Below are 26,423 nucleotides of genomic sequence, written 5' to 3'. Positions count from 1 at the left end.
AATGGTCCTGATGAAAGCAGACTTCTCCACTCCTTCTGTGTTGGGAGATTGTCTCAATTCTCTCCTCATTCCAATATTATACACAGGTCTTGGGGAACCTGGCAAACAGGGTAGACCGCAAGGCAGAGCGGTAGAAGGGATCACTCCTTGTACCATGGCTGACCCAATTCAACATATTTACTGCAGGCCCACCTCTGAGCTGCTGGACTTGCTGACCAAAATGTCAGCGGTTCGAATCCATGGGACAAGGTGAGCTCCCACTGTTAGCCTTAGCTTCTGCCAACCTAGCAATTCAAAAACATGCAAATGTGAGTAGATCAATAGGTACCACTCTAGCAGGAAGGTAACTGCGCTCCATGCAGTCATGCTGGCCACATGACCTTGTAGGCATCTACAGACAATGCTGGCTTTTCGGCTTAGAAATAGAGATGAGCACCAACCCCCAGAGTCGGACACGACTCGACTTAATGTCAGGGGAAAACATTTACCTAAGAGTAGATCCATTCACTATGTAGAAGGAGTATTTATCAGAAAACCATGGAAGATTGACTTGGGTTAGATATTAGTAACAAGTTTTGTAATGCTAAGGGGAAATTAGCAATGGATATTCGTGAGGATTGTGGAATAGCCATAGGATTTGCACTTGGATGCTTATGGTGATCTTGTTATATATAAGGGGCGAGGAAGGAACCTTTGACCCTTCAGATTTTTTGTACTATAACCCCTACAATACTTTATAATTGGGCAATTTGAATAGGCCTGATTTCAGTTGTAAGCCAAAATATCTAGAAGGCTAAAGGTTCCTTTCTGTATCTGGAGAGATACAGGTTCCCATTACTTTGGCATATACATTGTTCCTGGTCATGCTGGCAGGAAGAGCCAAGTAGAAGTGAACTGATGCTTCAGCCTGTTCCCAATCAGCCAAAATCTTGGTTTGTTGTTCTGTCCAAACACAGCTAGCTGCTAATCACCTTGGTTGTTGAAAGAATGTCTGCCAAATTTTCTGCCTGGTTAGAATTAAGGTTTTGTCTATATAAAGTTTTCAATTGCTTGAGATCAGGACCCCTGAGGGAACAGAACAATGCAGATCTACCTATCTCCATCCACACCCTTCATTTCTGCATATCAACCTCCTGTTTGTGCCACATCCTGTTTGGTGACAAGCAGGAAGAAGACATTTTCTAGGGTGGTATCCACATTCTGGAATATGCTCCTCCCAGAAACAGAATATATACTGACTCTGTTACAGCTTAGGCTAATGTCAAAAACTTTATTTGACTATTTAGATATTGTGGGATAACCTACCATATAATGTTTAGCTTACGGCTATTAATTATATTTCTAGATCTGGTCTTAGCTGTGTTTTATATTGATATAGTTTTAACTCTTTTATATCACTTGGACATACAACGCATGGCTGTTAGAATATGAAGAATTCCTCAGCAATGCTGACTGTATCATCAAGGAGAGTGAGATAGACATCTCAGGCAGCAAATGCTAGGCTTCAGCAAGGACAGCTCAATGGTCTTTCCTCCTGAGCTTCCCAACTAGTCTCCTTTGTGTGTGCACTACTTGACTTATCCTAAAGCACCTAAACAAGCTTTAGATTCATAGGAGCATATTTTAAAACTTAGCAGAGGTTGAAGTAAGATTGATCTACCAATGGAATTAATATCTATGTAGAGCAGTGGTTCTCAACCTATGGGTCCCCAGGTGTTTTGGCCTACAATTCCCAGAAATCCCAGCCAATTTACCAGCTGTTAGGATTTCTGGGAATTGAAGACCCAAAACATCTGGGGACCCACAGGTTGAGAACCACTGATGTAGAGAATGAAGGAAAGTCAATGTGTGCATTACGCCAGGAAGTACAATCTCCTAGGGATGCCATGATAGCCAAGTTTCTCGGATCAACTGAAACAAGAGGAATGGGTTGCTAGCTAGCAACTCATCAACATAGGACTTTATCACACAAGGCACATAAAGCATAATTACAGCAGAAAAACATGGGGTTTATCACATGATTGTGTCTTTTCAGTAGTTACATTTCACTTGAATCATGATTGGAGCATCTCTTTTCATTGATGGGGAAACTCACCAGTGAGTCCAATATCCCTGTTGTTCTAGCACTCTTTGTTTGTGCAGACCCGATATTGCAAAACAGAGGAAGGTCTTGCAAGAATGCCGAAATGTCACTACTAAACAGTTGCAGCAAAATAGATGGGGAAAAAATAAAATAGAAAATGAAAACTGTGAGCATGTGTTAGGTAAAGTGAATTCAGGAAGGGAGGCTTTGTGGAAGACTGTGGGAACTCGACAGCATAGCAGAGTTGCATGAAATGTAAAAGTGATTGTTCCAATAATTATATGTTTCCATTTACTTAAACGACACGGTTACAAACGACTTAGGTCATTTGTACTCTGGAATCACAAATATTCTTTCTGTTCCTCTCTCAATTGATAATGGAGGGACCTTTTTTTTGAGGGCACCTTCCCTGAGGGCCTTTTGTTGTTTAACACAACCAACAATATGGAATGAGCTTTGAAGCAAGGAATATACTTGAAAGCTGGTTGCCTGAAACTCAGATAACACGCAGAGCTGGGCCTGAGATCAAGAAGCAACTATTCCCCTTCTTAAATATGTATGTGTATGTGACAAATTCTAAAGAATTTGAAGAATTAGAGGTGTCTATGGTAAAGTCAGCACCTGTGGCCATGTGCGCTTGTGAGATGGCTTTTGGCAGCTCTGTTCTTATATTGTGAGTATGTGGAAAGAATCTAGGGGCATTGGTAGACCACAAGTTAAATGTATGATATGCTAGCCAAAAAAGCCAGTAAAATTCTTGTTTGACCAAAAGCTGTGAGAAGGTCCTCCATTGTGTATGTGGCAGGGCTCAGACTGCCTTATAGTAAGTGGTCTGTGTTTTGCTCTTCTCCACACTTGCATATCGTGGATTCCACTTTGCAGCTCTATTTCTTAAGATTGGCTCTGCATCTCGTGGCACCAGACTGCAGTCTGTTCAGTCTCTTCCAAATCACCTAGTCTTTTGTGTGCCCAGGAGGGAGTTTCTCAAACAGCATTAGCCATGGATTGAGGTCCTGGGTTTTAACCTTCCACTTTTGGACTCTCTGTTCAGTGGTGTGCATTTTATACCAAACTAGAATCACTGTCTATCTACAAAGAACCATGTGTCTTGTGGTTAAGGTTACTTAGCACATCCATGACTGAGGCAGAAGAGACATGTCTCAAGATGCTCAAAAGTTGGTTGTTTTTATTAATAGAAAAGCTTGTTGCTGCCACTGTGTATGTATTTTTAAGACCTCCTTCAGGGCTCTTTTGAGAATCAAACTTCAGAAATTTCATTTGTTCAGAAAATGGTTTGAGAGTTCTTGGTTCAGAAGTGTTGGGCTTTTCAACAAAATAAAACAACTGCTCTTCAAGGATCCGATCTATCATCCATCTATCTATTTCCGCATATCTATCTATTGCCATCATTGTACATAGTGCTTTACAAGTAAAAGAATACCAAAATTGTTCCCTGCCCTCAGGCTTACAAGTTAATTAAAACAAGACACAAAAGGAAAAGGGGTGTCGGTGTGGGAGGGAGAGACATCTTGAGATGTGCCTCTTGTTTTTTCTGAGGATTCCATTGGATGCTCCCAAGTTTCTACTTCTTTTGAGCAAAAACTGGGCAAAGAATTCCCCAGTTGCGATTGCAAGAATGAGGAATCATAGATATGGTACAGGCATCACCTCGTGGAAGAAACAATGTGTTGGGAAACAGCTGGAATATGGAGCTTTGTTCAGTAGAGCTGCCAGAATGAAAACCGGAGGGCACATGTATACCTTTAATGGTTGTGTAAAAGAGGGAATTTCGGAAAGTGTTTCTTGTCACACAACCAGGGAACTCTCTGTAACCATTAAAGGTAAAAGAGCTGTTCCATTTTCACCCTGGCAACCCGATCTTCCAGATATATCGGCCGCAGTCTAACTGAAGATAAAGAAACAGGAGCAAGGGTATTTGCTGGAATAGCTAATCCCCGCTGTTATCCATAATTTAGCAGAGCTATCCAAGGTACTAAACTTATTTTAGGGATAAAACTCAGCACTTTGGATATGTTCTTCAATGTGTTGTTGAAGGCTTTCATGGCCGGAATCACTGGGTTGCTGTGGGTTTTCCGGGCTGTATGGCCATGGTCCAGAAGCATTCTCCTGACATTTCGCCTGCATCTATGTCAGGCATCCTCAGAGCTTGTGGGGTTTGTTGAAAACTAGGCAAGAGGGGTTTATATATCTGTGGAAAGTCCAGGGTCGGAGAAAGAACTCTTTATCTGTTTGAGGCAAGTGTTAATGCAGCAATTGGCTACCTTGATTAGCAATGAAAGGCATTGCAATTTCAAGGTCTGGCTGCTTACTGCCTGGGGTAATCCTTCGTTAGACTAATTCAACTAGAGAAGTCAGCCATTGCAGAACACTTGATGAACCAACCTGGACACAGCATATTATTTGAGAATGCAGAAAATTCTGGACCACTCTAACAACCACCATGTCAGACTACACAGAGAAGCCTTTGAAATCCACAAGCATGTGGACAATTTCATCAGAAAGGAGGAAACGGTGAAAATGAACAAAATCTGGCTACCAGTATTAAAAAAAAACCTTTAAAACCAGGACAGTAAATAAAGAACAACACTAAAAAAACACCAGGAGAATTCCAGACATGAAACAATCAGAGCCAGCTTACACCTCCTAACAAAGGATTCCCCCAGGCAGGTATCAGCCAGTCTTTGAAACCGCAAGGCCTTCCAATGCTAATCAAGGTGGCAAATTGCTACATTAACACTTGCCTCAAACAGACAAGAGATCTTTCTCCCACTGAGGACTTTCCACAGATATTTGAACCCCTCTTGCCTAGTTTTCAACAGACCTCACAACCTTTGAGGATACCTGCCATAGTTGCAGGTGAAACATCAGGAGAGAATGCTTCTGGAACATGGCCATACAGCCCAAAAAACTCACAGAAACCCACGTTCTTTAAGGTTTAGGCTAAAACTCAGTCAGTTTTGCTGACCCAGTGACTTGGGAGTCACCGACAGCCACTAGGCAGGAGTGACAAGACAATAGAGAGGGAAAATATGCGAATTGACAGAACAGAGTAGTATTTTAGGAAACAGACTCACTTTAACATGAAGCTATATTTTTCTCTCAAAAAACTTCGAGTTAAATTTTCCGACCTAGATCCAGTTATTAGTCTTTCGTGAAGTAAACCCATTGAATCAATAGAAGTTCCATAGATGCTAATTTACAAAGCTCCCATTTAGTCAATGGATGTACTCTAGCTGGATCTAAACCTTTCTCGAGAAAGAGGAAAGGAAAAGTAGGACACGGAATATCGGGTTGCTATGAGTTCGGCATCAAAGGGGACAACTCTGTTTGAAGGGATATCAGAGGACAACCGCCTTTCTTTAAGGCAGGGTTGGTATTCTCCAGAACCTGAAAAGCCAGGCTACCGCATTGGGTTCTTCCAAGACTCCAGAGGGTTCAGTTTCTCATGGTAGCTGCCATTTTCATGACTGAAAGTGCTAACATGTTTCTTTCACCTGTCTTTTAGGCTGTTTTTGGCTGGGGTGGATTATTTATTTATTTGTTTTGCTATTTAGTGATAGAGAACAGTCCCCAAGAAGCATACAGCTGCACCTCCAAGTCCTTTTTCACCTTTAAAATGGGTTTGAAAAGCGACAAGCTTTCCATCTCAAAATGTGCGGGGGCAGGTGGTTTCCAGGTGTTTTAGGTGCCAAATTCCACGATTATTATTATTATTATTATTTACACTGTGCTTTTCCTCTCTAAAAAGCAGCTTGCAGTAAAACAAATCCCAGGATGATGACGATGATTATGATTATTATTACTATTTATAACCCGCTTTTTCCTCTTTAAAAGGCGGCTTGCAATAAAATACGATACAATTTATAACTATAACCCTTAACAAACTACAAATCCTATTATTATTATTATTATTATTATTATTATTATATTTACACGCCACCCCCTTTGGACCATGGAAATGGATCTCTCCAAGAGAGCATTCTGATGGGCCCTGTGCCGTCCGCCGGACAATAAAAAACTATAAAACTGAAACGTGCTGTCCTTTATCCGGGCGAACTGCAAATCCCTATAAGCTGTCCTATAGATATTGAACGACTGAGTCTGGATAACTTCAAAAAAGGATGTTTATTCATACAAGGTTGTAAACCTGGCACAGATCTTAAAGTTGCAGAAAATGAAACAAATTTCTATAGGTTTTAGGTACAGAATTATCCCTGGTTCCAGAAAGCAAAGGTGATTATAAAACCACTATACCCTAATCACGCTGCCTATATTAGAAGGAGAAACTCTTTCCTTCCCTATCTTTACAGCAAAGATTAGTTCTAGAAGCGACAGAATAACCCTGCTCCTCTAACTAGAGTTCCTATTCCAGATCAATATAATTCAATACTTATCTAATTTGGATAGGCTTAGATTGGCCTGGTTTTGAGGATGATTTGTCCCAGTTAGCTTTGCACAGCTGCAGCACGTTGGAAGACTATAGCCAAAATGAAGCTCCAAAATGGAGACTAGACCCTGGTAAAAAGGGCGGTCCTAAGATGTTGCACTCTTTGACCAATCACTGCAAAGAAAACTGCAGCCAGCTCTTGCAGATTCCAAGTCACTTTTCCTAGGCTTTTGCAGCCAGAGGCTGAAACAGAATGCAAAGGAGGGAAAACAAACAAACGACCAATAGGTAAGGCAAACCATCGTCCTGGGGGACGGAACACTCCCCGCTAAATTCCCAGGATGTGGGAATTTACCAATCAAAAACATACAAACACCTTTGTATACACAACAATACAACAGTATAAAACTTTAAACATCTCCAATAAGCAACACGAGGTCACTAATTGGTCTGTCCAGGACAGACATTTTGTCCTTACTATGAGCCTTTACTTGAACTTTTCTAACCTTACCGTCAGGGCAAGGAAAGGTCTTTAGTATAATGCCCATAGGCCAGGCATAGCAGGGCAAGTCTTTGTCCTTTAGCAACACAAGGTTTCCCACCTTGGCATTGTCCTTTGGGGTTTGCCAGAATCTTCTGGTTGGAAGCTGGCTTAAGTATTCGGCCTTCCACCTCTTCCAGAAGTGGTTGGCTAAGGTCTGCACATGCAAAATTGGTGCCACAGTCCGACCAAATTGACTTAATTGGCCCTCTGAGGGCTACAAACTTTTTCAAGGCATTTATGAATGATGAAGTGTCCATTCCCTCTGCAACCTCTATATGGACAGCTCGTACTGACAAACAAGTAAACAAAACCGCCCATCTTTTATTATTTACAACACCACCCCTGGTTTTTCTGGTAACAATTTCCCAAGGACCAAACACATCGATTCCCACATGGGAAAAGGGTGGGTCTGTCAAAGTCCTATCCTGAGGTAGTTCTGCCATCAACTGACTTTGACAGTTTCGCCTAAGGCGCCTGCATTTAACACATTTGAAAATACAACTGTTGACCAACCTTTTGGCATTAACTACCCACAGACCTTCATTTCTAAGGGCTGCCTCAGTTAGAGTTCTACCCTGATGATGGATCCTTTCATGGTGATGCCGAACGAGCAGCAATGCAGTGTGACTATTAGGGGGTATGATGATGGGGTTTTTTATGCACGCCTTGAGTTTAGCTTTGGCTAACCTTCCTCCAACTCTCAAAATACCCTCCTTGTCTAGAAATGGGTTTAACTCATTTAGAAGACTTTGATTAGGGATGTTGAGCCCTTGCTCTAGCCTAGCTATTTCCTGCTTGAAAGCAGATCTCTGTACTGACTTGAATATGACGCTCTTAGCCTTTATCATATCCTGGACCTGTAAAGGCTCACTATCTTTGCAAGCTAAACGATGTATAAGCCTAGCAACTGCTCTAAGAAGACTGTGCCACTCCGAAAAACGTTCAAAACGGTGTGGTTCCAGGCAAGATCTTTGGCCCATCTTGATTTCTGTGGTTGATTTGCAGGCTTTCACCTCTGCACTTCGTGAGACTTGAGCATTCATAATGTCCGAAAACCTTTGCTCATCTTTCGAGAGCGCTGTGGCTTCGTCTCTCTCAGAGACTTTGAAGATGGAGGAATACTCTGGAGTTATTGCTTGGCAGTAGACTGAGATGTGACTTAGGCAACTGCGCACAAGTGTAGGACGTCCACCTTTAAGCACCTGTGCTTGATTGGAGTCCAACGACGATGGTGGGTGCATCTTGTTTATGCACACTGGGCCTGTAACTGTCCAGCCTAGTGGTAGCAGCTGAGCAATGGGCGCCCCTGGAGGTCCCTTAACTTGGTCGTTCACATAGAACAAGTTCGGACAGTCCGCACCAAGCAGAAGGGCAATGTCCACATCTGGACGGAAAGCAGGTATGGCATTCTTTAATCGTCGCAAATGTGGATGAGCCTCCACAACTTCTCTAGTTATAATTTGTTTTTTGTTCCGAGGGATGGAGGAACACTCAATCAGGTCTGGCAACTTGAACTGCCTCTTCTGGTCGCAAGAGGAGACAACAAAGCCAGATGCTATGCGACCCTGCAACTTCTTTTTTCCTGCACACGTAGTCATAGTGTAGTCAACCATCTTGGTTTTAAGGTCAAACATGCGGAAGAACTCTGGAGTAGCCAGGGAGGCGTCGCTCTGTGAATCCAGGGCCACATAGAGTCTCTTTCTAAGCCAAGGGCTCTTGGCTGGATATACATCCGCTAGGCAGATAGGATGACAAACTCTGTACTGGTGCGAGTCAGAACACAGCTCTGTGCAGGCGACTGCTGAAACCTCCACCTGCATCTCTGGTACAGCTGGCTTGTCGGTGTCTTCGACTGCTGACTTTTCTTTTGGTGAAGCGTTCCCTTTGGGGTGGGAGATGACACTGGAGTTGTGCATTGCAGTGCAATGCTTGAGGCTGTTGCATTTCTCACACTTGATGTTTTCTTTGCAGTTGGATGCAAAGTGTGGAGTTGCTCCACAGCATCTAAAGCAGATTCCCTGCTTTTGAACTAGCTGTTGCCTTTCTTTGTATGTCTTTCTACTAAACTCCCTGCAGTTGGCCAAGCTGTGAGGCTTTTGGTGAATAGGGCAAAGCAACTCTTTTACCTCCGACCTGGGTTCATCAGTCTTGTGTTGAGTTTCGACTGCCTTTACGCTGACAGGTCTATTGGCCTCTCTAGGTGGTTTCTTGTCCACTTCAGATGCCTTCCCTGGATGGGTCCCTTGGTATAAGGTGGGGAGGCCCGTCTGCGGATCATTCCTTTCTCTGGCCGCCCTGGTGATGAACTGGACCAAATGAGAAAATGGAGGGTATGCCTGGGAGTGGGCCTCCTTGTAGTTGAAGACCTCCTGTCCCCAGCGTTCTTGCAAAGTGAAGGGCAGCTTGGTCAAGATCTGCCTCTGGGACAGGTGCTGATCGAGGCACTTCAAACCGGGCAGTTCTGGATTCTCCTTGGCCGACTCTAATTCCGTAAGGAGATCGCTGAGGTCCCACAAGAGTTTGAAGTCTTTGAGTTTCAAAGCTGGGAACCTTTGGAGCTTGTCCATAAGAGATGCTTCAATCTCTGTGCTGGCCCCATACCTCTGCTGCAACCTGGCCCAGGCCTTTTCCAGGGCTTTGTCGGGATCGGCTACGTGGGCTGCGTAGATCTTCTTAACTTGTGAGGATGAGGCTGGGCCCAACCATGCAGCCAGAAGAGTCAGTTCTTCCTCAGGCAATAACTTTAAGTCTCTGATTGCTCTCTGGAAGGTGGCCTTCCAGAGAAGAAATTCCTCAGGCTTGTCCGAAAACTTTTCGACACCCTTGTCCTTAAGATCTCTTCTGGGGCTTCTGATGATGGAGACAAGCTGGGACTCTGGCGTCGAAGGGAACAATTGAGGAGTTTGCTGTTGTGGAGTGGACTCCCACCGTGCACCTTGCATCAACCTTTGGCCTCTTGGAGGGATGACATCGACCACTGACGAATCGATGGTTCCCTGTGCAGCTGTCTGTAGGGGCCAACTAGCACTCGGCCTTGAGGCCCTGATTGACTGACCTAGGGTTTTAGCAGGAGGCACAGGTAGCTCGAGCAAGGGTGAGCTCCCCGCTATGACGCTCTGCTCTGCAGGAAACTCAAAAGTGACTTTGGGGCCCTGCTCTGGGTAAGGAGAGAAGTCTCCCTGTTCCTCATCCGAAAACTGGCTGTTCATGCTGCCAAGGTGCGCAAACACTTTGGCAGAAGGATCCTGTATTGGTAACTGGCTTACATTTTCTTCTGTGAGTGGCTCAATTAGGGCTTTGGCCAAAGTCTCAGCCCTTACCCTTTTGGCTGTAGCATCCATCCTTATTCTAAGCATTTCTATTTCACCTTGCCTTTGGGCCTGTTCCATTTGCATTTCGCTTTGTCTACGGGCCTGTTCTATTTGCAGTCGTTGCTCTTCTTCTTTAAAGGGAAGGGTGAGATCAGCTGCCTTAGCATCAGCCTCCGCCCCCGCTACCTTGCTCTTTAGCTTCAGACGTGCAGCCTCCTTAATGTGCAAGGCAGCTAGGGAAGAGATGGCACTCCCAGCAGCAGAAGACTTGCTAGAGTGGCTATGTTTAGATGATGCACACTCCCTTAGCTTAGATACCTGGCTAGAGCGGTTGGACTTAAGACTAAGTGCCACAGCAGGTGATTTTAAAAGATTGGTCTCATGGCTGCATAAGGAAGACTGATTTCCTTTTGGCTCAGACCTTAGATTAACAGGTGGAGAACTAAATTCCAAGGCATCTAGAATTGCCCTCACCTTATTTTCTTTCTCATTAGTGTCAGCTAAGACACTCACTATTTCTAACTCTGAATCCTTGGCGTTAATGCGCTCGAGGACCTGGACTATCTTAGACACCAAACCCCTCCAGAGACCGAAGGTCTCTTCAAGGTCGGTCTGTAATATGGATGGCACCCTTGTAATACCCAAGCTCTCAATTCTGTCCATCAATGTTACAATTCGCTCCCATGCCGAACCTAACCTCACATGGAGGAGCTCCTTTTCACCTATTAGATGGGCTAGCATCTTGGCTGAAGGGTGCTTTATCCTTTGGGGCCTTTCATTCCTACTTTCAGCCTCAGAAGGAGGTATACCATCTGTATCATCTTGAAATTGCATAGACATTATGTATTCTTAATAGCAAGTAAATTTACAACAAAAGCAAATACAACATACCAGCAAGTAAATTTACAATAAAAGCAAATGCAATATATAATACAATGCACAACACTTAACCATAGCAATATATATCACTAAGTAACTATACTTTACAAAGATTGTGACCTTTGGCGCCAGACTTTGGTAGGCAAGCTGCAAAATGTCAACTGACAGCAACTTGCCACTTGATACCTCCCTTGCCCGAGTGACGTAAACTGCCAAAATGGCGACTTCGCCAAATTTTCAAGCACCTCGTGCTCTGCGGTTCGAGGCCTGCCGCCGAAGGAGCACCGAGGCTGGCTTTGGAAAGGAGGAGAGAAGAGACGCCTCCTCCCCGCTGTGAAGGGAGGTCACCACCGCAGGACGATGAAACAGGTCACCACCGCAGGACGATGAAGCAGGTCACCACCGCAGGACGATGAGGCAGGTCACCACCGCAGGACGATGAGGCAGGTCACCACCGCAGGACGATGAGGCAGGTCACCCCCGCAGGACGATGAGGCAGGTCACCGCCGCAGGACGATGAGGCAGGTCACCACCGCAGGACGATGAGGCAGGTCACCACCACCAGGCGATGAGGCAGGTCACCACCGCAGGACGATGAGGCAGGTCACCACCGCAGGACGATGAGGCAGGTCGAAGCCGGCCGAGTGCTCCGGCCGAACTCGCAGCAGCGTTGCCAGGCCTGTCCAGGTTCTAGCCTGGTTCTGGTGGGCTTCACGCCTCAGAGCCAGCCAAAGAACTGTCGCTGGTGCTCCGCGGCTCGAGGTCTACCGCCGAGGGAGCCCTGGACGTTGCTGGGAACTGCACAGCCTGTGCAAACCCAGAAAGCCACTGGGCCACGTGCGCACACGCGAGCCAAATAGCAAGGAAATAGAGCCCCACTATTTGACTCCTTCAGGTCTGAGAGCGGGCTCCACTGCCTCAGACGCTGGTAGAGTCTTTAGGTATGCAGACTGAGCTCAGGCGGAAAAGCCGCGGCCTATACTAAACTTCCTAAACTATAAAAAACTATAAGCCGTGCAAGCTAGCTCAAGCGGAAAAACCGCTGATCTACCTCAAAACTGTGCCGTCCGCCGGACAATAAAAAACTATAAAACTGAAACGTGCTGTCCTTTATCCGGGCGAACTGCAAATCCCTATAAGCTGTCCTATAGATATTGAACGACTGAGTCTGGATAACTTCAAAAAAGGATGTTTATTCATACAAGGTTGTAAACCTGGCACAGATCTTAAAGTTGCAGAAAATGAAACAAATTTCTATAGGTTTTAGGTACAGAATTATCCCTGGTTCCAGAAAGCAAAGGTGATTATAAAACCACTATACCCTAATCACGCTGCCTATATTAGAAGGAGAAACTCTTTCCTTCCCTATCTTTACAGCAAAGATTAGTTCTAGAAGCGACAGAATAACCCTGCTCCTCTAACTAGAGTTCCTATTCCAGATCAATATAATTCAATACTTATCTAATTTGGATAGGCTTAGATTGGCCTGGTTTTGAGGATGATTTGTCCCAGTTAGCTTTGCACAGCTGCAGCACGTTGGAAGACTATAGCCAAAATGAAGCTCCAAAATGGAGACTAGACCCTGGTAAAAAGGGCGGTCCTAAGATGTTGCACTCTTTGACCAATCACTGCAAAGAAAACTGCAGCCAGCTCTTGCAGATTCCAAGTCACTTTTCCTAGGCTTTTGCAGCCAGAGGCTGAAACAGAATGCAAAGGAGGGAAAACAAACAAACGACCAATAGGTAAGGCAAACCATCGTCCTGGGGGACGGAACAGGCCCTTAGTAAACTACAAATGCCAATATTATTAGTATTATATTAATATAATTATAAAGAATAATAATAAAAAATCCTTTTTCTCTCTAAGCGGGACCTAAAACAACTCACAACATTGTAAAACAACACAAATTGACCATACATAAATGAAGGACAATATGCAGTCTGTGGACGACACATTTCTCACCCTTACTTTAAATTATCCTCTATTGAAAGGGTGTCCAATCCAAATCTTGTTCAAGGATTAACACCATCAAAAAGACCAAACAAGCACCTTTGAATTTGTATGTCAGCTGTGAGAACCTGGACCGGAGTAAACTGAACAGCTTGGGCAGATAGCTGAACTGGTCACTGTCTTTCCAACTATGGGAATGTGCATTGTTTTGCTCTCTAAATTATAATTATTTCTAAAGGTCATGTAAGTCAGCATATGCAAATGCGTGTTTCTTTTTCAATTATAGTAGATGTTTCTAAATTTGCATCTATACATATGAATGCTTATACCTATAAATTAGTATATGCAAATGACATGTATATTGGTATTATCTTTTTGTCCTGCTAATGAGACTTTGTTGTTGCAATTTTATTTCTTTATGTGATGCATAAGTGGCTAATCTGACAGACGTGTTTAGGATGGACAGGAGATGAGTTGAACAGAGACAGGAGCGATCAGAAAGATACGGATTATAGTATTGTTTCCTTCTTCAACCCCCTACTACATTGGTGGGGAATGGTTATTAGATGTAATGAGGTTTATGAGAGCTAGAGGTCATATCATACCAAACTCAAGAGTCATATTTTCTTCCTATCGGTTGTATATTGCATTTTACAAAGAACGTGTATTGCAGGTTCCTATTCAAACAGGGGCCAACTTACTGTACAAAATTGCACAAACCTAAAATGAATAAAATATAGGCTAAGATGTCTCGCTCTTTGAAATTTCCCCTCATCTTCATAGTTTTGGTTTCTATGGAAAATAGTGAAACTAGAGATTTCTGTCTTTTTTTAATCTGAAGCTGGAGATCCCTGTGATTTTCCCTAATCCCTTTTTTTCTTACTAGTTGTTCCCTGATATTGCTTATTCGTCTTGCTTGCAATAATAAATGTAAGCCCCCTCCGTACCCAAGTGGGAACTATGCCGTTTCAGCGTTCTGTGCAGCCCTATCACTTAGAGCAAAATTAGCACTGAGTTAAGCAGAGTGTAAAACAGCAATGTAATTCTTACATAATTCATAACTCAGTGCAAATGTTACAAATGCATAGAACTTTGAACACACTGTCATCCCTTCCTCATTTCCTTTGCCCTTCCACACTGCAACGAAAGTCAACGTTATTATTTCTATTATGTGTGAGAAATGCTCTGAATGTTTGAAAAAGAGATACATAAATGCTAAGGATTATTCCACAGACCAGGAAAAAAAAAAGATTCTTTGTGTTTTGGTTTTTTAGGCCTGTTCCTGGGGTTATTTGAGGTGCTGATTCAGAAAATTCCATTGGATAGACCACATCAGTTCTAGTTTCCTTGATGTGGTTAACATGATTTCCTATGGGCAAGCAGATGGCGACTGGTAGATGACATATGTTCTGTATCTCAAAAACTAGAGCTGATAGGAGGAAACTGGTGCCATTTTTGGAATCAGCAAATCATATCTATCCAGAAACAGGTTTAACATTTGAGGCACCAAAATGTGTGTTGGCCAGTGCTCGAGGTTTACATTTTGGAAAGTTCACTGGCTAAGATATTTATTTATTTATTTATTTATTTATTTTGGGCATTTTTGCCCCGCCTTTCTTCAGTTGGACGCAAGGTGGCTTACAACATTATTGTATCTTCCAGTTTGCCCAATGACATTTTTTTGTAATTGAACAACAATGGGAATCCAGGCTATATAGATCCATAATCCCTGGGCTGGAACATCTGGAGGCAAAATAGGCAGCAGCATAGGACATATATAAAAGTGCTCTGTTGTGTTCTTCTTCAACTATTTCTGCAAAAGGCCAGGCAGTGTTTCCATGTAAAAGTAATTCTAAATTGACCACCGAACCTATGCAGAATACATAGCCTGGAAAAGTTACTTTTTGGAGTTCAATTTCTCAATCAGGACTGAGCAATTTGCATTCTTCCAGATGTTGATAAAAAAACTATTCCTGACCTCAAGGGGTGAGAGGAGGAGGGAGCCACAACTTCATCATGCTTTGGCCCAGAAGCAGATGACAGGCACTCCTTCCATCCCAACTGCCACTGCCCTGGCCATAGAGGGAGAGAAGAAGAAACTGTATCTGGTGGACGTGATCCTTCACACACCTTTCCAGACCCTCTTCTGTGTATCTTGTGTGTTGTTTAGATTGTACACCTGAGAGCATAGACTTGTCAGATTAACAATTTATATGCTATTTTGAGGGCTATTATATCTGACGAGCAAGGTACAAATAGTAAAGGTAAATGTTTTCCCCTGATGTTAAGTCTAGTCAAGGAGCCCCGGTGGCAAAGTGCGTTAAAGCACTGAGCTGCTGAACTTGCAGACTGAAAGGTCACAGGTTCAAATCCCGGGAGCGGCGGGAGCGCCCACTGTTAGCTCCAGCTTCTGCCAACCTAGCAGTTCGAAAACATGCCAATGTGAGTAGATCAATAGGTACCGCTCTGGCAGGAAGGTAATGGCGCTCCATGCAGTCATGCTGGCCACATGACCTTGGAGGAGTCTACGGACAACGCCAGCTCTTCGGCTTAGAAATAGAGATGAGCACCAACCCCCAGAGTCAGATATGACTGGATTTAACATCAGGGGAAACCTTTACCTTTTACTAAGTCTAGTCAAGTCTGACTCTGGGGGTGGTGCTCATCATTTCTAAGCTGAAGAGCCAGCGTTGTCCATAGATGCCTCCAAGGTCAAGTGCATGGAGCACCATTAACTTCCTGCTGGAGCAGTACCTATTGATCTACTCACAATTGCATGTTTTTGAACTGCTAGGTTGGCAGAAGCTGTGGCTAACAGTGGGAGCTCACCCCGCTCCCCAGATTTGAACTGCCAACCTTTTGGTCAGCAAGTTCAGCAGCTCAGCGGTTTAACCTGCTGCACCACCAGGGACTCATAAATACTCCAGATAAATAAATATCTCATGGTTCCCCATCTCATGGTCACGTTGGCTGATGTTGATGAGATTTGGAGGTCCACAGCTTGGCCGGCTTTGCTCTAGGAAGGTAATTGTCCCAATATGGGGTGGGAAATAAAGAGCTAGGGTGGGGCTGGCTTTTGGCAGCTCCAGTTCCCCAACCGGCTCAACTTCATGCCTGCCCCGTGATTTATGCTTGCTCCTCTTGTCCGCCCACAGAGTTTTATCTCAAGCTTTCCCTCTTCCTTCAGGTCTTCTTCCTCCCCAGCCTGTTCAACATTCTTATGGAACCAATGCTTTGACTTGGTAGGTGCTGGCAAGAATGTCATATTTACTCCCATAACATCTCCGATCTCATTATCTCCATTTGCAATAAATTAGCAAAAATATGTGTGTCATCTTGTCAGCTGATTTCAGGACACATGGCTCTAGGCCTCCCTTCTTCCTCCCACATACAAGGGCAGTGCTTCTGTGTTAAGAGATCACAGAAGTTGTGAGTTCATCCTACAGCTTGTCTAACTTGCTTGAAACTGGTGGGTTTATGCACACTGTTTCAGTCCTCCGCCTTTAGGCTGCTCTTCTCTTTCAACAAAACTCTGGAATTGGATTTACTACATGGAGCCCAGGGACTCAGCCTTCCAGCATCAGAGGATTGCCGCAAGCCGTTGTGTGCCAGCTCCGACTAGTTCTCTGTCTAGCCCAGACTCAGATTGGTAATATCTTTTCTGGATCTCAGACAGAAATCTTTCCCTTCAGCTCTATTTGATCCTTTTAACGGGAGATGCTGGAGGCTGAACTTGGGATCTTCTCCATTGAAAGCAGGTGCTCCACTGGTGAAATATGGGACTTTCATCCCTGGATGAATACTTCTTCAAACCAAAATATTCTATTTTCTCCTCTCTTTGATTTACCTTCTCAAATCTGTGACATTTAAAGGTGCTGTTCTTTCTTTCACTGGATTTGGAAGAGTTCCTTTTTTTTATTATTTTTCCTAGAATCTCTGGGCTAATATGGCCAAACTCCAAAACTCTGCTCTTTCGTTGATGTGTTGTTATGTGTTGGGATTATGTGTTAATTGGATTTTATGTTTTGACTGAATATTTGAAATTTGATGTTATCATTCTTGAATACCTTGTGTGTTATTATTGGAAGTAAGGCATGGTATAACTCAGGCCTGGGCAAACTTCGGCCCTCCAGGTGCTTTGGACTCCAACTCCCACAATTCCTAACAGCCTACCGGCTGTTAGGAATTGTGGGAGTTGAAGTCCAAAACACCTGGAGGGCCAATGTTTACCCAGGCCTGGTATAACTGCTGCTCTGCTGTCATGGAAGACATATCTGATAAATATACCAAATAAATAAATAAATGTCTCTTTCTCTTCTGTAGGATCTGTAGGATCCAAGGGTAAACTTCTCTTCCTTCCTGAGGAGGCCCCTGGGTGCCCCTCCCCACCCCTCTTGGCATGATGATGTGCGAAGTGATGCCAACCATCAATGAGGACAACCGCCGTGGCTCGGCCTATGGGGCCGACGACGCCAACTTCGAGCAGCTTATGGTCAACATGCTGAATGAACGTGAACGGCTGCTGGAGACACTGCGGGACACGCAGGAAAGCTTGGCCACCTCCCAGCTCCGCCTGCGTGAACTCGGGCATGAGAAAGAGTCCCTGCAGCGCCAGCTCAACATTGCTCTGCCACAGGTCAGGAGTGGGAAGAGAGGGAGGGGTGGGAGGTCATGTGGCTGACTGGGGGAACTGTGCTGATGTGCTGGAAGCGCATAGTTGTCTGCAAAATCCTGCTGTGCAATTGGTCATCCTTTGTGTATATTTTCACAAAGATATACACTGGTTACTCTTCTGGTACTCTTTTGGTAACCAGTGCTGCCGTGGCAAAATCTGAAGTACAGGCACTTGCTTGGCCAGTCTCCCATAGCTATGATTGCACAGACAGTGCCGAAATGCCAATGCGCATATATATCAGTAAACCAGTTTTAGCAGTTTCCATCGCCACTATAAAATCAATGGACCTTGAATATTCAAAGCCAAACCACATCAGTGCTTTACATTACGGTAGGGATAGTTGACTACAGGCAAGATGCTGTTGGAGGCCAGCTGTGACCAACAGTGCTCTGGCATTTGAAGAGGCATGAATAGAGGGCAAAAAGAAGAAACGTGCCAAGAGAAAGGTGCATCAAGCCAACCCTGACCAGAACCACCTGGAAACTGATGTCCTTACTGTGGAAGAACATGCGGGTCAAAAATAGAGCTCTATAGTCACCTACGTACCCATTGCCAAGATACTACACTTGGAAGGCTATCATACTCAGACATCAAGGGATCACCTAAGTCAAGGCAACATAAAGCTCTGCCCGGCATGCTTATGCTGATGGTTGTGGAGAGATTAAGACTATATGTCCTTCCTTGGCTGATTAATGACAGCTGATGGCTGCTAGGTACAACTTCACATCTGGATTATTAAAAGACTGTGGAGCTGCAGCAAAGTACTGTCCAGCTGTTGAGGCATAGCTTGTTCCCCTTGGAGAAGGCAAAAGGTTTCTCCTTATTTTGTGGCTGAATACTGACATCTGGATGGAGCAAGACTATCTCCTGGCAAATCAAAGACATGGAGCTGCTCCTGGAAGCTATCTGAATGCCATTGTGAAGCTGGCAGATGATGTGCAAGAAGGTTCTAGATACCTCCTTATGCAATGCTCCCCATCCTGTCATACTTAGCAGAGGTTATGTTAAGGTTATAAGTCACCAACGATACATTATTGCTTGCAAAATCCATGTTCACCTCTAGCTACTGTGCAGATCGCCAGTTAGTTCAAAAGTTGGGAAGATGGTGGGGTAGCACATGACATAATTGTACCTGATAATCAAAAAATCCCAGAAGTGTGACACCTTATGGCCAGGATCCTCTACACCACTAGGTATAACTTATGGAAGAAAACTCAATGACCATGTTTCTTGAACAGTGTGGAGCGGTGTTTGGATTGCAGAAGGTCTCATTTTTGTTTGATGGATTCATAAAGAGTTACATACACGGAGAATGAGAAGGAAGATCAGTGAGTGGAGCTTATGAAAATGTGGGAATCAATGGACTGACTGTATGGGTTTTATTATGGACTCAGCACAAAGCTTCAGAATGTTATTTTTTGGGGCTACAACTCCCAGAATCCTCCAGCCAGCTTGAAGAGTGCACCCAAGGGCTCTTCCACACAGCCATATAATCCAGTTCAAAGCAGAAAATGTAGGATTTTATTCAGCTGTGTAGTCCCTATATCCAAGCTCCAGTCATTGATTATCTGCTTATCCCAGATTATCTGGCAATGGGGACTCATATAATCCAGTTTAAATCAGATAATCTGGAATCGGATCCTGGGATATAGGGACTGTGTGGAAGGGCCCTGAACCTACACTGTTGATTCATGTGATATGTAGTTTTGTTAGATAGTTGGAACTTCCTCCTAGAGCAATAACTGCTGTAGTTCTGAGGAGTGGGAAAGGCCTCAGTAGCAGAGAATTCTGAGCACTTCTCCAAACTACATATTCCAGATATGGAACTATGGAAGATAAAGTGCATTGTTTAATGTAGACACATCCGTAGGATACCCTTTGTATTGGAGAGGAGATATCCTGGCATTTGGAGACTACTGGGGAATTTTAATTTGGTCAGATGTATTGAATCTTGCTTTTCTGTATACTAAGAGTAGAAGATGTGTGATATTTTAGATGCTGTTATTTTTTTCAAACAGCATGGTCAATGGAAGGAAAGGGCAGAGTTGTTGTCTATTAATAACATCAAGAGGACCATGTGTGTTCCAACTCTGGTGCTTGTCATTTTATTTTGGGAATGAACCAGAAATGCAGAATCATTCATTCTGCATTATTATTGTGACTCTAATCTAGGGAGATATCTGTGGGACTCACATTAGTGGCTGCACTTCCTTATTTCACCCCCTGCAAAATTGGTCTCAGATGTCCCTAAAAGGTTCTTTATAAGAAGTGTGGGGAAATTTTCACCATGTTTTTGGACTGCTTAGGCCATTTTAGTCCTAGAGGAGAGGGGTTTTTTTAACAATAGGAAGTGAGCAGTAGTCACATCCTGTTATTTCTGCAATCCTTGCTAGATGTGCGAAAATATCTTTCAAGTCATATGGCTGCCCCATGAATTTTTCATAGGGTTTTCCCAGACATGGTTTTGCTAGTTCCTTCCTCTGAAATGTAGCCTACAGCACCTGGTATTCCTTGGTGGCCTCCCATCCAACTATTAACCAGGATATTATTCTATGAGTCTGAACCCTGCTCAGATTCAAGAACAGGCATGATCTGGTGACTTTAGGTTTGTTGTTGTTGTTGTTGCTGCTGTTGTTATTATTATTATTTAGGGTATTTAGGACTTTACTAGTATTTGCTCACCATCTCCTTAAAAAGCAACAGAAGGAATGCCCCTTTTGCTAGATACACTTGTGAATGTTAGTTTTTCAGACTACACTCCCAGAACTCCCCAGGCAGAAAGATCACCAGCCATGTCAGCATAGATATTCTTCTGTTCCATAGTCATGAATGCGATTGCTCACATGTAGCAGCTTTTATTTTTACTGTCATTTTGACATTGCCACCTTGTATAAATAGAAGGAGGCTACAGATGTAGGAAGTGGGATTGTGTGAAGACTTACAGGTACTGGGATGCTATCTGAGAGGCAGCTCCTTGTCATTTCAGGGTATTCAGGAAAACTGATTGAAAAGGCCCTGGGAAAATCATGCTTCATCTGTCCTATAAAAGGCTAAAAGGATGGGCAGAAACCAGGGCGGAACTGCAGTACAGTTCTTTGCTTTTAGGGATTATTGTTGTGGACCTTCAAGTCATTTCTGACTTATGGTGGCCCTAAGGCAATCCTATCATGAGTTTTTCTGAGGCTGAGAGAGTGACTTGCCCAAGTTCCACCCAATGGGCTGCCATGGCTAAGTGAGGAATTGAACTCTGATCTCCATCATTCAGACCACTGCAGTGGTTCTCAACCTGTGGGTCCGCAGATGTTTTGGCCTTCAACTCCCAGAAATCCTTACAGCTAGTAAACTGGCTGGGATTTCTGGGAATTGTAGGCCAAAACACCTGGGGACCCACACATTGAGAACCACTGCACTACACTGTACTTGATTCTATGGATAGTTTAAGGGTTCCTTAGCAATACATTTTACCCCTTGTGTTTTTATGTATACCTTTGTAAGTCCTTCTAACTGTACAGGTATTTGTTTAATTTTTAATCCACCTTGAGTTCCAGAGTTGTGAAAGAGATGGGATATAATTTTATTATTATTAATAGTAGTAGTAGTAGTAGTAGACATTTAAAAAATAAACATGTTTTCCCAGTTGCTACAAAGCATTTCATATTTAAGTAAATCATTAGGCAGTGTTATATTTCTTAGGCAGGGTTAAGCAACTATGGCCCTCCATAGGTTTTGGGATTGCATCTCCCAACAACCTTCACTATTGTCTGTGCTGGCTGGGACTGATGGAAGTTGTAGGTGAGAATAAATTGGAGGACCACATTGTGCACTCATTATGGTAAGGAGGATAATAATAATAATTATTATTATTTTTATTTATTTTGTTTATATTCCGCCCTTCTCTCCAAGGGTACTCAGAGAGGATTATAGTATATACACAGACACAGGCAAACATTCAATGCCTTGTTACAATGACATACAGTGAGACAAATACACAAGCAAAGGCTTCTCCTTTAATTTCTGGCTCTGGAGGCAGTGCTCTTCTCCATTTTCAAGCCAAGGAGCTTGCGTTGTCTGTAGACACCTCCTGGTTGTGTGGCCAGCAAGGTTTCTTGGAGCATCTTTTTGCCTTTTCCCAATGAAACAGTACTTATTTATCTACTCACATTTGCATGTTTTCAAACTGCTAGGTTGGCAGGAGCTAGGGCTAACAGCAGGAACTCATCCTGTCCCATGGATTCGAACTGCCAACCTTTAGGCCAGCAGTTCAGCAGCAAAAGGGTTTAACCCATTGCCCCGCCACAGCCTCCTTTGAATATAAAATATGTGCATGAATGCAAACACACGTGCCATAGAAACCAAGCACTGTTTTCTGAAGTTGTTAGCAGTAAGATAATAGCAAGTGGATTAATTGTTCCTGTACCTGCTTAAGACAAGGAACATGGTGTGAGATGAAGTGATTAAAAATCATACTTAGATTAGAAAAGTGAATACAATTTCAGATTGCTTTGTCACTACATCACTAGGCTGGACGACAGTAGTAGCCCACACTAAAATAACCATAGAAATACTTTCAGCTGGGACTGGATGTCCAAATGCTCCCCAAATCTTAAGGATTAAGCAAATAATAATAATAGGCCTATTAATTGTACAATCCATGAAAATGTACAAAAGTGCAACTGTGTTGTGTACCATAACATCTAATATGGAATCCAATGGCATGATTAGGAATTAGGAATTGTGGGAGCTGAAGTCCAAAACACCAGAAGGGCCAAAGTTTGCCCATGCCTGCTTTAGAGAGTGCTTATCACCCCATGGCTTTCCATGGGGATTCAAACCATGGTCTTCCAGATTTCCTAGACCAAAACTCAAATTAAAATAGCACCCTAGGCTTTTCAGACTGCATCGAGACAAGCCTCTTGTCACTGCATCACCTTCCATCATTCACAGAATGTTTCAGTAGGACCCAAAAAACACAGTTGTGTTTCCAAATCCTTGCATTGCTTTTTTGGCAGAGCAAAGATCTATTAAGGGCAGCTACGAAGGAGCTAGACAAGATCCTGAAAACATAATGCAATACCATTGAATACAAAAGTCAGAATCATCCATGTCCTAGAATTTTGGATGCTTATGTATGGTTGCAAAAACTGGACGGTGAAGAAAGCCGACAGAAAGAGAATCAAATCATTTGAAATGTGGCACTGGAGGAGTTTGATGGATACGCGAATTGCCAAATAAATGGGTTCAAGAGAAAATCAGATCTGAACTCTCACCAGAAATAACTGTAAACTGGAACCTTCATTCTCTGGAAGCATCATAAGATGATATTACTTATTGGAAAAGACAATAATGTTCAGTAAAGATGAAGACAGTAGGAAAAAGGAAGACTACATTACTGATGGAATGATTCAGTTAAGGAAGGCATAGCCCTGAGTTCACATGACTTTAGCTTTTATTAATAATGGTCTTTTAGACAGCTGTCGTTCATAGAGTTTCCATAACAATAACAAGGAAGAAAATATGGGATTACTGCACAGTGCCATTTGATTAGAAGAACTAGGAGATCTCTGACTAGAGGCATCTTTTTTGATCAATTAAAAAAGCAAACGGGAGCAGCTGTGGGAAAATATGGGAAGATTGCAAATGGAAGAAATTGACTGGATTACAGAAAATTTGCATAAAGGAAACAGTGTAATTGCATCGAAAGAGCCTCATATGGAAGTAACTTGCAACTCAAGTTTGTACACTTTTTCAAAACATATTCCAATCATCACCAAAACACAATTTAAAACAAACAAAAGAGAAAATATTTTTATGTTTTCTGTATTGACAGCATTGGATAGGAGTATTGATGTATCTATCTATAAATAAGATGAGGTTTTTCATTTAAGTTCTTTTGCTTATTGGCCTTACTCTGTGTGCAGACTAGGATTCCTCCATAGTACAAATAAACTGCCTTCAAGCTAGTGTATTTTCAAGAAGTGGTAGACAGGGATTGGATGAATGGCTATACCTGTAGTAAGCTTGTGGGCACAAACTATTGTCTTGATCTTTCTGCAGTTATTGGAAAATCTAAACTGCATATGCTGTTCCCCTGCAGATGTAGTTGGACTGCAGCTCCCATGATACCTAATTATTGGCTATACTGGCTGAGACTGATGAGCGTTGTACTCTAAAAACATCTACAGAGCCACACAATCCCCTCCCTGTGCTAGATGCTTTCTGTACTGATATAATGCTAATTTTACTCTTGCAAATCAACTACTTTTGCATCCTTCCAGATAATGAGTTTTGCAGTACTGTTAATATTGCACTTATATCATGAATAGAATAGAAAGGAAATCCAAAATAATGCAGAATGATCTCCGTGAACTTGAGATATGGATAGGTAGCAACTGCATGAAATTCAGCTGTAATGAGCATGAGGTGTCATAGGCAGCACATAACTGGTTATGAGGGATAAGTAGCTGGGCAACAGAAGAAAGAATAGAAATGTGTAATAATTGGTTATATGAACAGAATCATGAGTCGATGTAGTACATTATGACTTCTATATCAGCAGGGGATATGTTCCCAGAGATGTGAAACTGTGAATAATAGTAAAAGGAAGGAGTTCTGGCCCAAGAATGCCATAGAGTTAGACTGGAGAATTTAGAACATGTAAAAATGGGCATGTTTTGTTAGACATGGATAAATGAAACTACATATACAGGTCAGGGATATGGGGGTCATACTGTATAGGGACATAGGGTCCGTCTACACAGCCATATAACCCAGAATAGCAAGGCAGAATATCCCACAATATCTGCTTTAAACGGGGTTATATGAGTCCACACTGCCATATAACCCAGTTCAAAGCATAATATGTGGGATTTTATTCAGCTATGTAGAAGGGCCCTTAGAAACAAAATACACCCCAACAACACTGCCATATAATCCAGTTTCTGTATCCACATCTGCATTGAACTACATTGTATGGCAGTGTAGAATCAGACTGGAGTTACACTGCCATATAATCCAGATCATCAAATTATTTGCTTTGAACTGAATTATATGAGTCTATGTTGCCATATAATCCGGTTCAAAGTGAATAATCTGAATTTTATATGGCTGTGTAGATGAGGCCTCATATAGTCCAGTTCAAAGCAGATAATCTGGATTCAGTGTACAGTAATGGCAGTGTAGATCCATCCTAGGACAGGAGTGTTGTCTTATGAGATAAAGTGATAAAATCAGGGAGGTGTATGAATGGGAGATAAAGCTATCAGTAGTCATTAGCCTTGATAGCTAAGTATTACTTCTAGTATCAGAGGTAGGATCCCTCTCAATACCAATTGCTGAGGAACATGCTCTAGAGATTACTATTACACTAATGTTCTGCTTGGTGACTCCCATAGGTATCTGACTGGATGTTGTGAGTTTAGGCAGATCTTTGGTTTAATCCAGTATAGATCTTCTTATACTTTTAGACTTTTATACATAGTGGCAAGACATTTTAGCCCCCATTATAATGACTTGTTGCAAAATACATGCACTTTCTGGGTTTCTGTGTGGAGATAACATTTGAATCCCTACACCAGGCTTGCACAGCCTGCGACCCTCCAGCTATTTGAGCCTTCAACTCCCAGAAGCCCTAGCCGGCTTGTCCAAAACACCTGGAGGACCACAGGTTGTACAGACTTGCTCTACACACATACTGTCCTTTGGACACAGGGCCCTGGAATGCCCTGCAGTTTAGGAGTTCAGGGTTAGGAAATATATTATAATTTATGTAATTCAAGGTTTTGTTTTGTTTATACCACAGGTAGGAAGGATAAAAATAATTTCCAGCTACTCACGAATTGAACGAATGAGTGCAATTTCCCAAGAGGACAAAGGGCAATTTCTAGGTACAAGCGTATATCCATTTGGTGGTACCAGTTAGAGTAGATCAATTGATCCAACTGCAGATTGGTAAATCCATTCCTGTGTAAAACTCAGCAAGCTACTGCTCTTGATAGTAGAACTCCCTCTGAATCGGAGCAGATGGATGCTGGGGAATTGAGACACCCTGCTCCACAGCAGAGAGGCTGAAGATGATATGACCCCGTCTTTCTTTAAGCAATGGAGGGAGAAACACCAGATCCAATGCAGGTTAAGTACTAAACACTGACCTCACTGGGCACTTATTAGGCACCTGTGTCCTTGAAGTATCCGGCTTTTGAATATCCCTACAATTCTCTCTTAGCCTTAGTACAGACAAACTTGTCTTATTTGGTTGCCTGGAGGTATTGTTTTGTCTTCACCTTGGACTGGCTACATTTTGGAGTACTGTATTCTACTTCATGCTGGATCATGTACCTGGACCTCTGATTTGTTGGTATGACCTCTAGACCAATTGTAGACCACCTTTGTGCTTCTCCCTGCATCTTGCTCAGATGACCTGATCTGGATTGGCTTGACTACTTGACAGCTACACACCAACCACCTGCTTTCTCAGGCCCTTTCCACAGGCTCTATATCCCAGGATCCGATCCCAGGTTTTCTGCTTTAAACTGAATTATATGAGTCCACACTGCCAGATAACCTGGGATAAACAA

The 26,423-nt window shown here is 43.0% G+C and overlaps 1 protein-coding gene across 6 annotated transcripts in view; it reads left to right on the top strand.

The window, feature by feature from the left end:
• ppfia3 (PTPRF interacting protein alpha 3) overlaps positions 1-26,423 on the top strand; it is an 87,369-nt gene that overhangs the window by 9,114 nt on the left and 51,832 nt on the right. For all 6 annotated transcript variants that reach the window (XM_008113587.3, XM_062957024.1, XM_008113588.3 and 3 more), the window contains exon 2: positions 17,499-17,811. In XM_008113587.3, the coding sequence (XP_008111794.1) occupies positions 17,575-17,811 (237 nt within the window). In that variant the 5' untranslated portion in view covers positions 17,499-17,574. The remainder of the gene's footprint in view (positions 1-17,498; positions 17,812-26,423) is intronic.

This window comes from Anolis carolinensis, chromosome 6, assembly GCF_035594765.1.
Source record: "Anolis carolinensis isolate JA03-04 chromosome 6, rAnoCar3.1.pri, whole genome shotgun sequence".
In the NCBI taxonomy this organism is placed as follows: Eukaryota; Metazoa; Chordata; class Lepidosauria; order Squamata; family Dactyloidae; genus Anolis; species Anolis carolinensis.
This window is presented reverse-complemented; position numbering and strand designations above follow the sequence as displayed.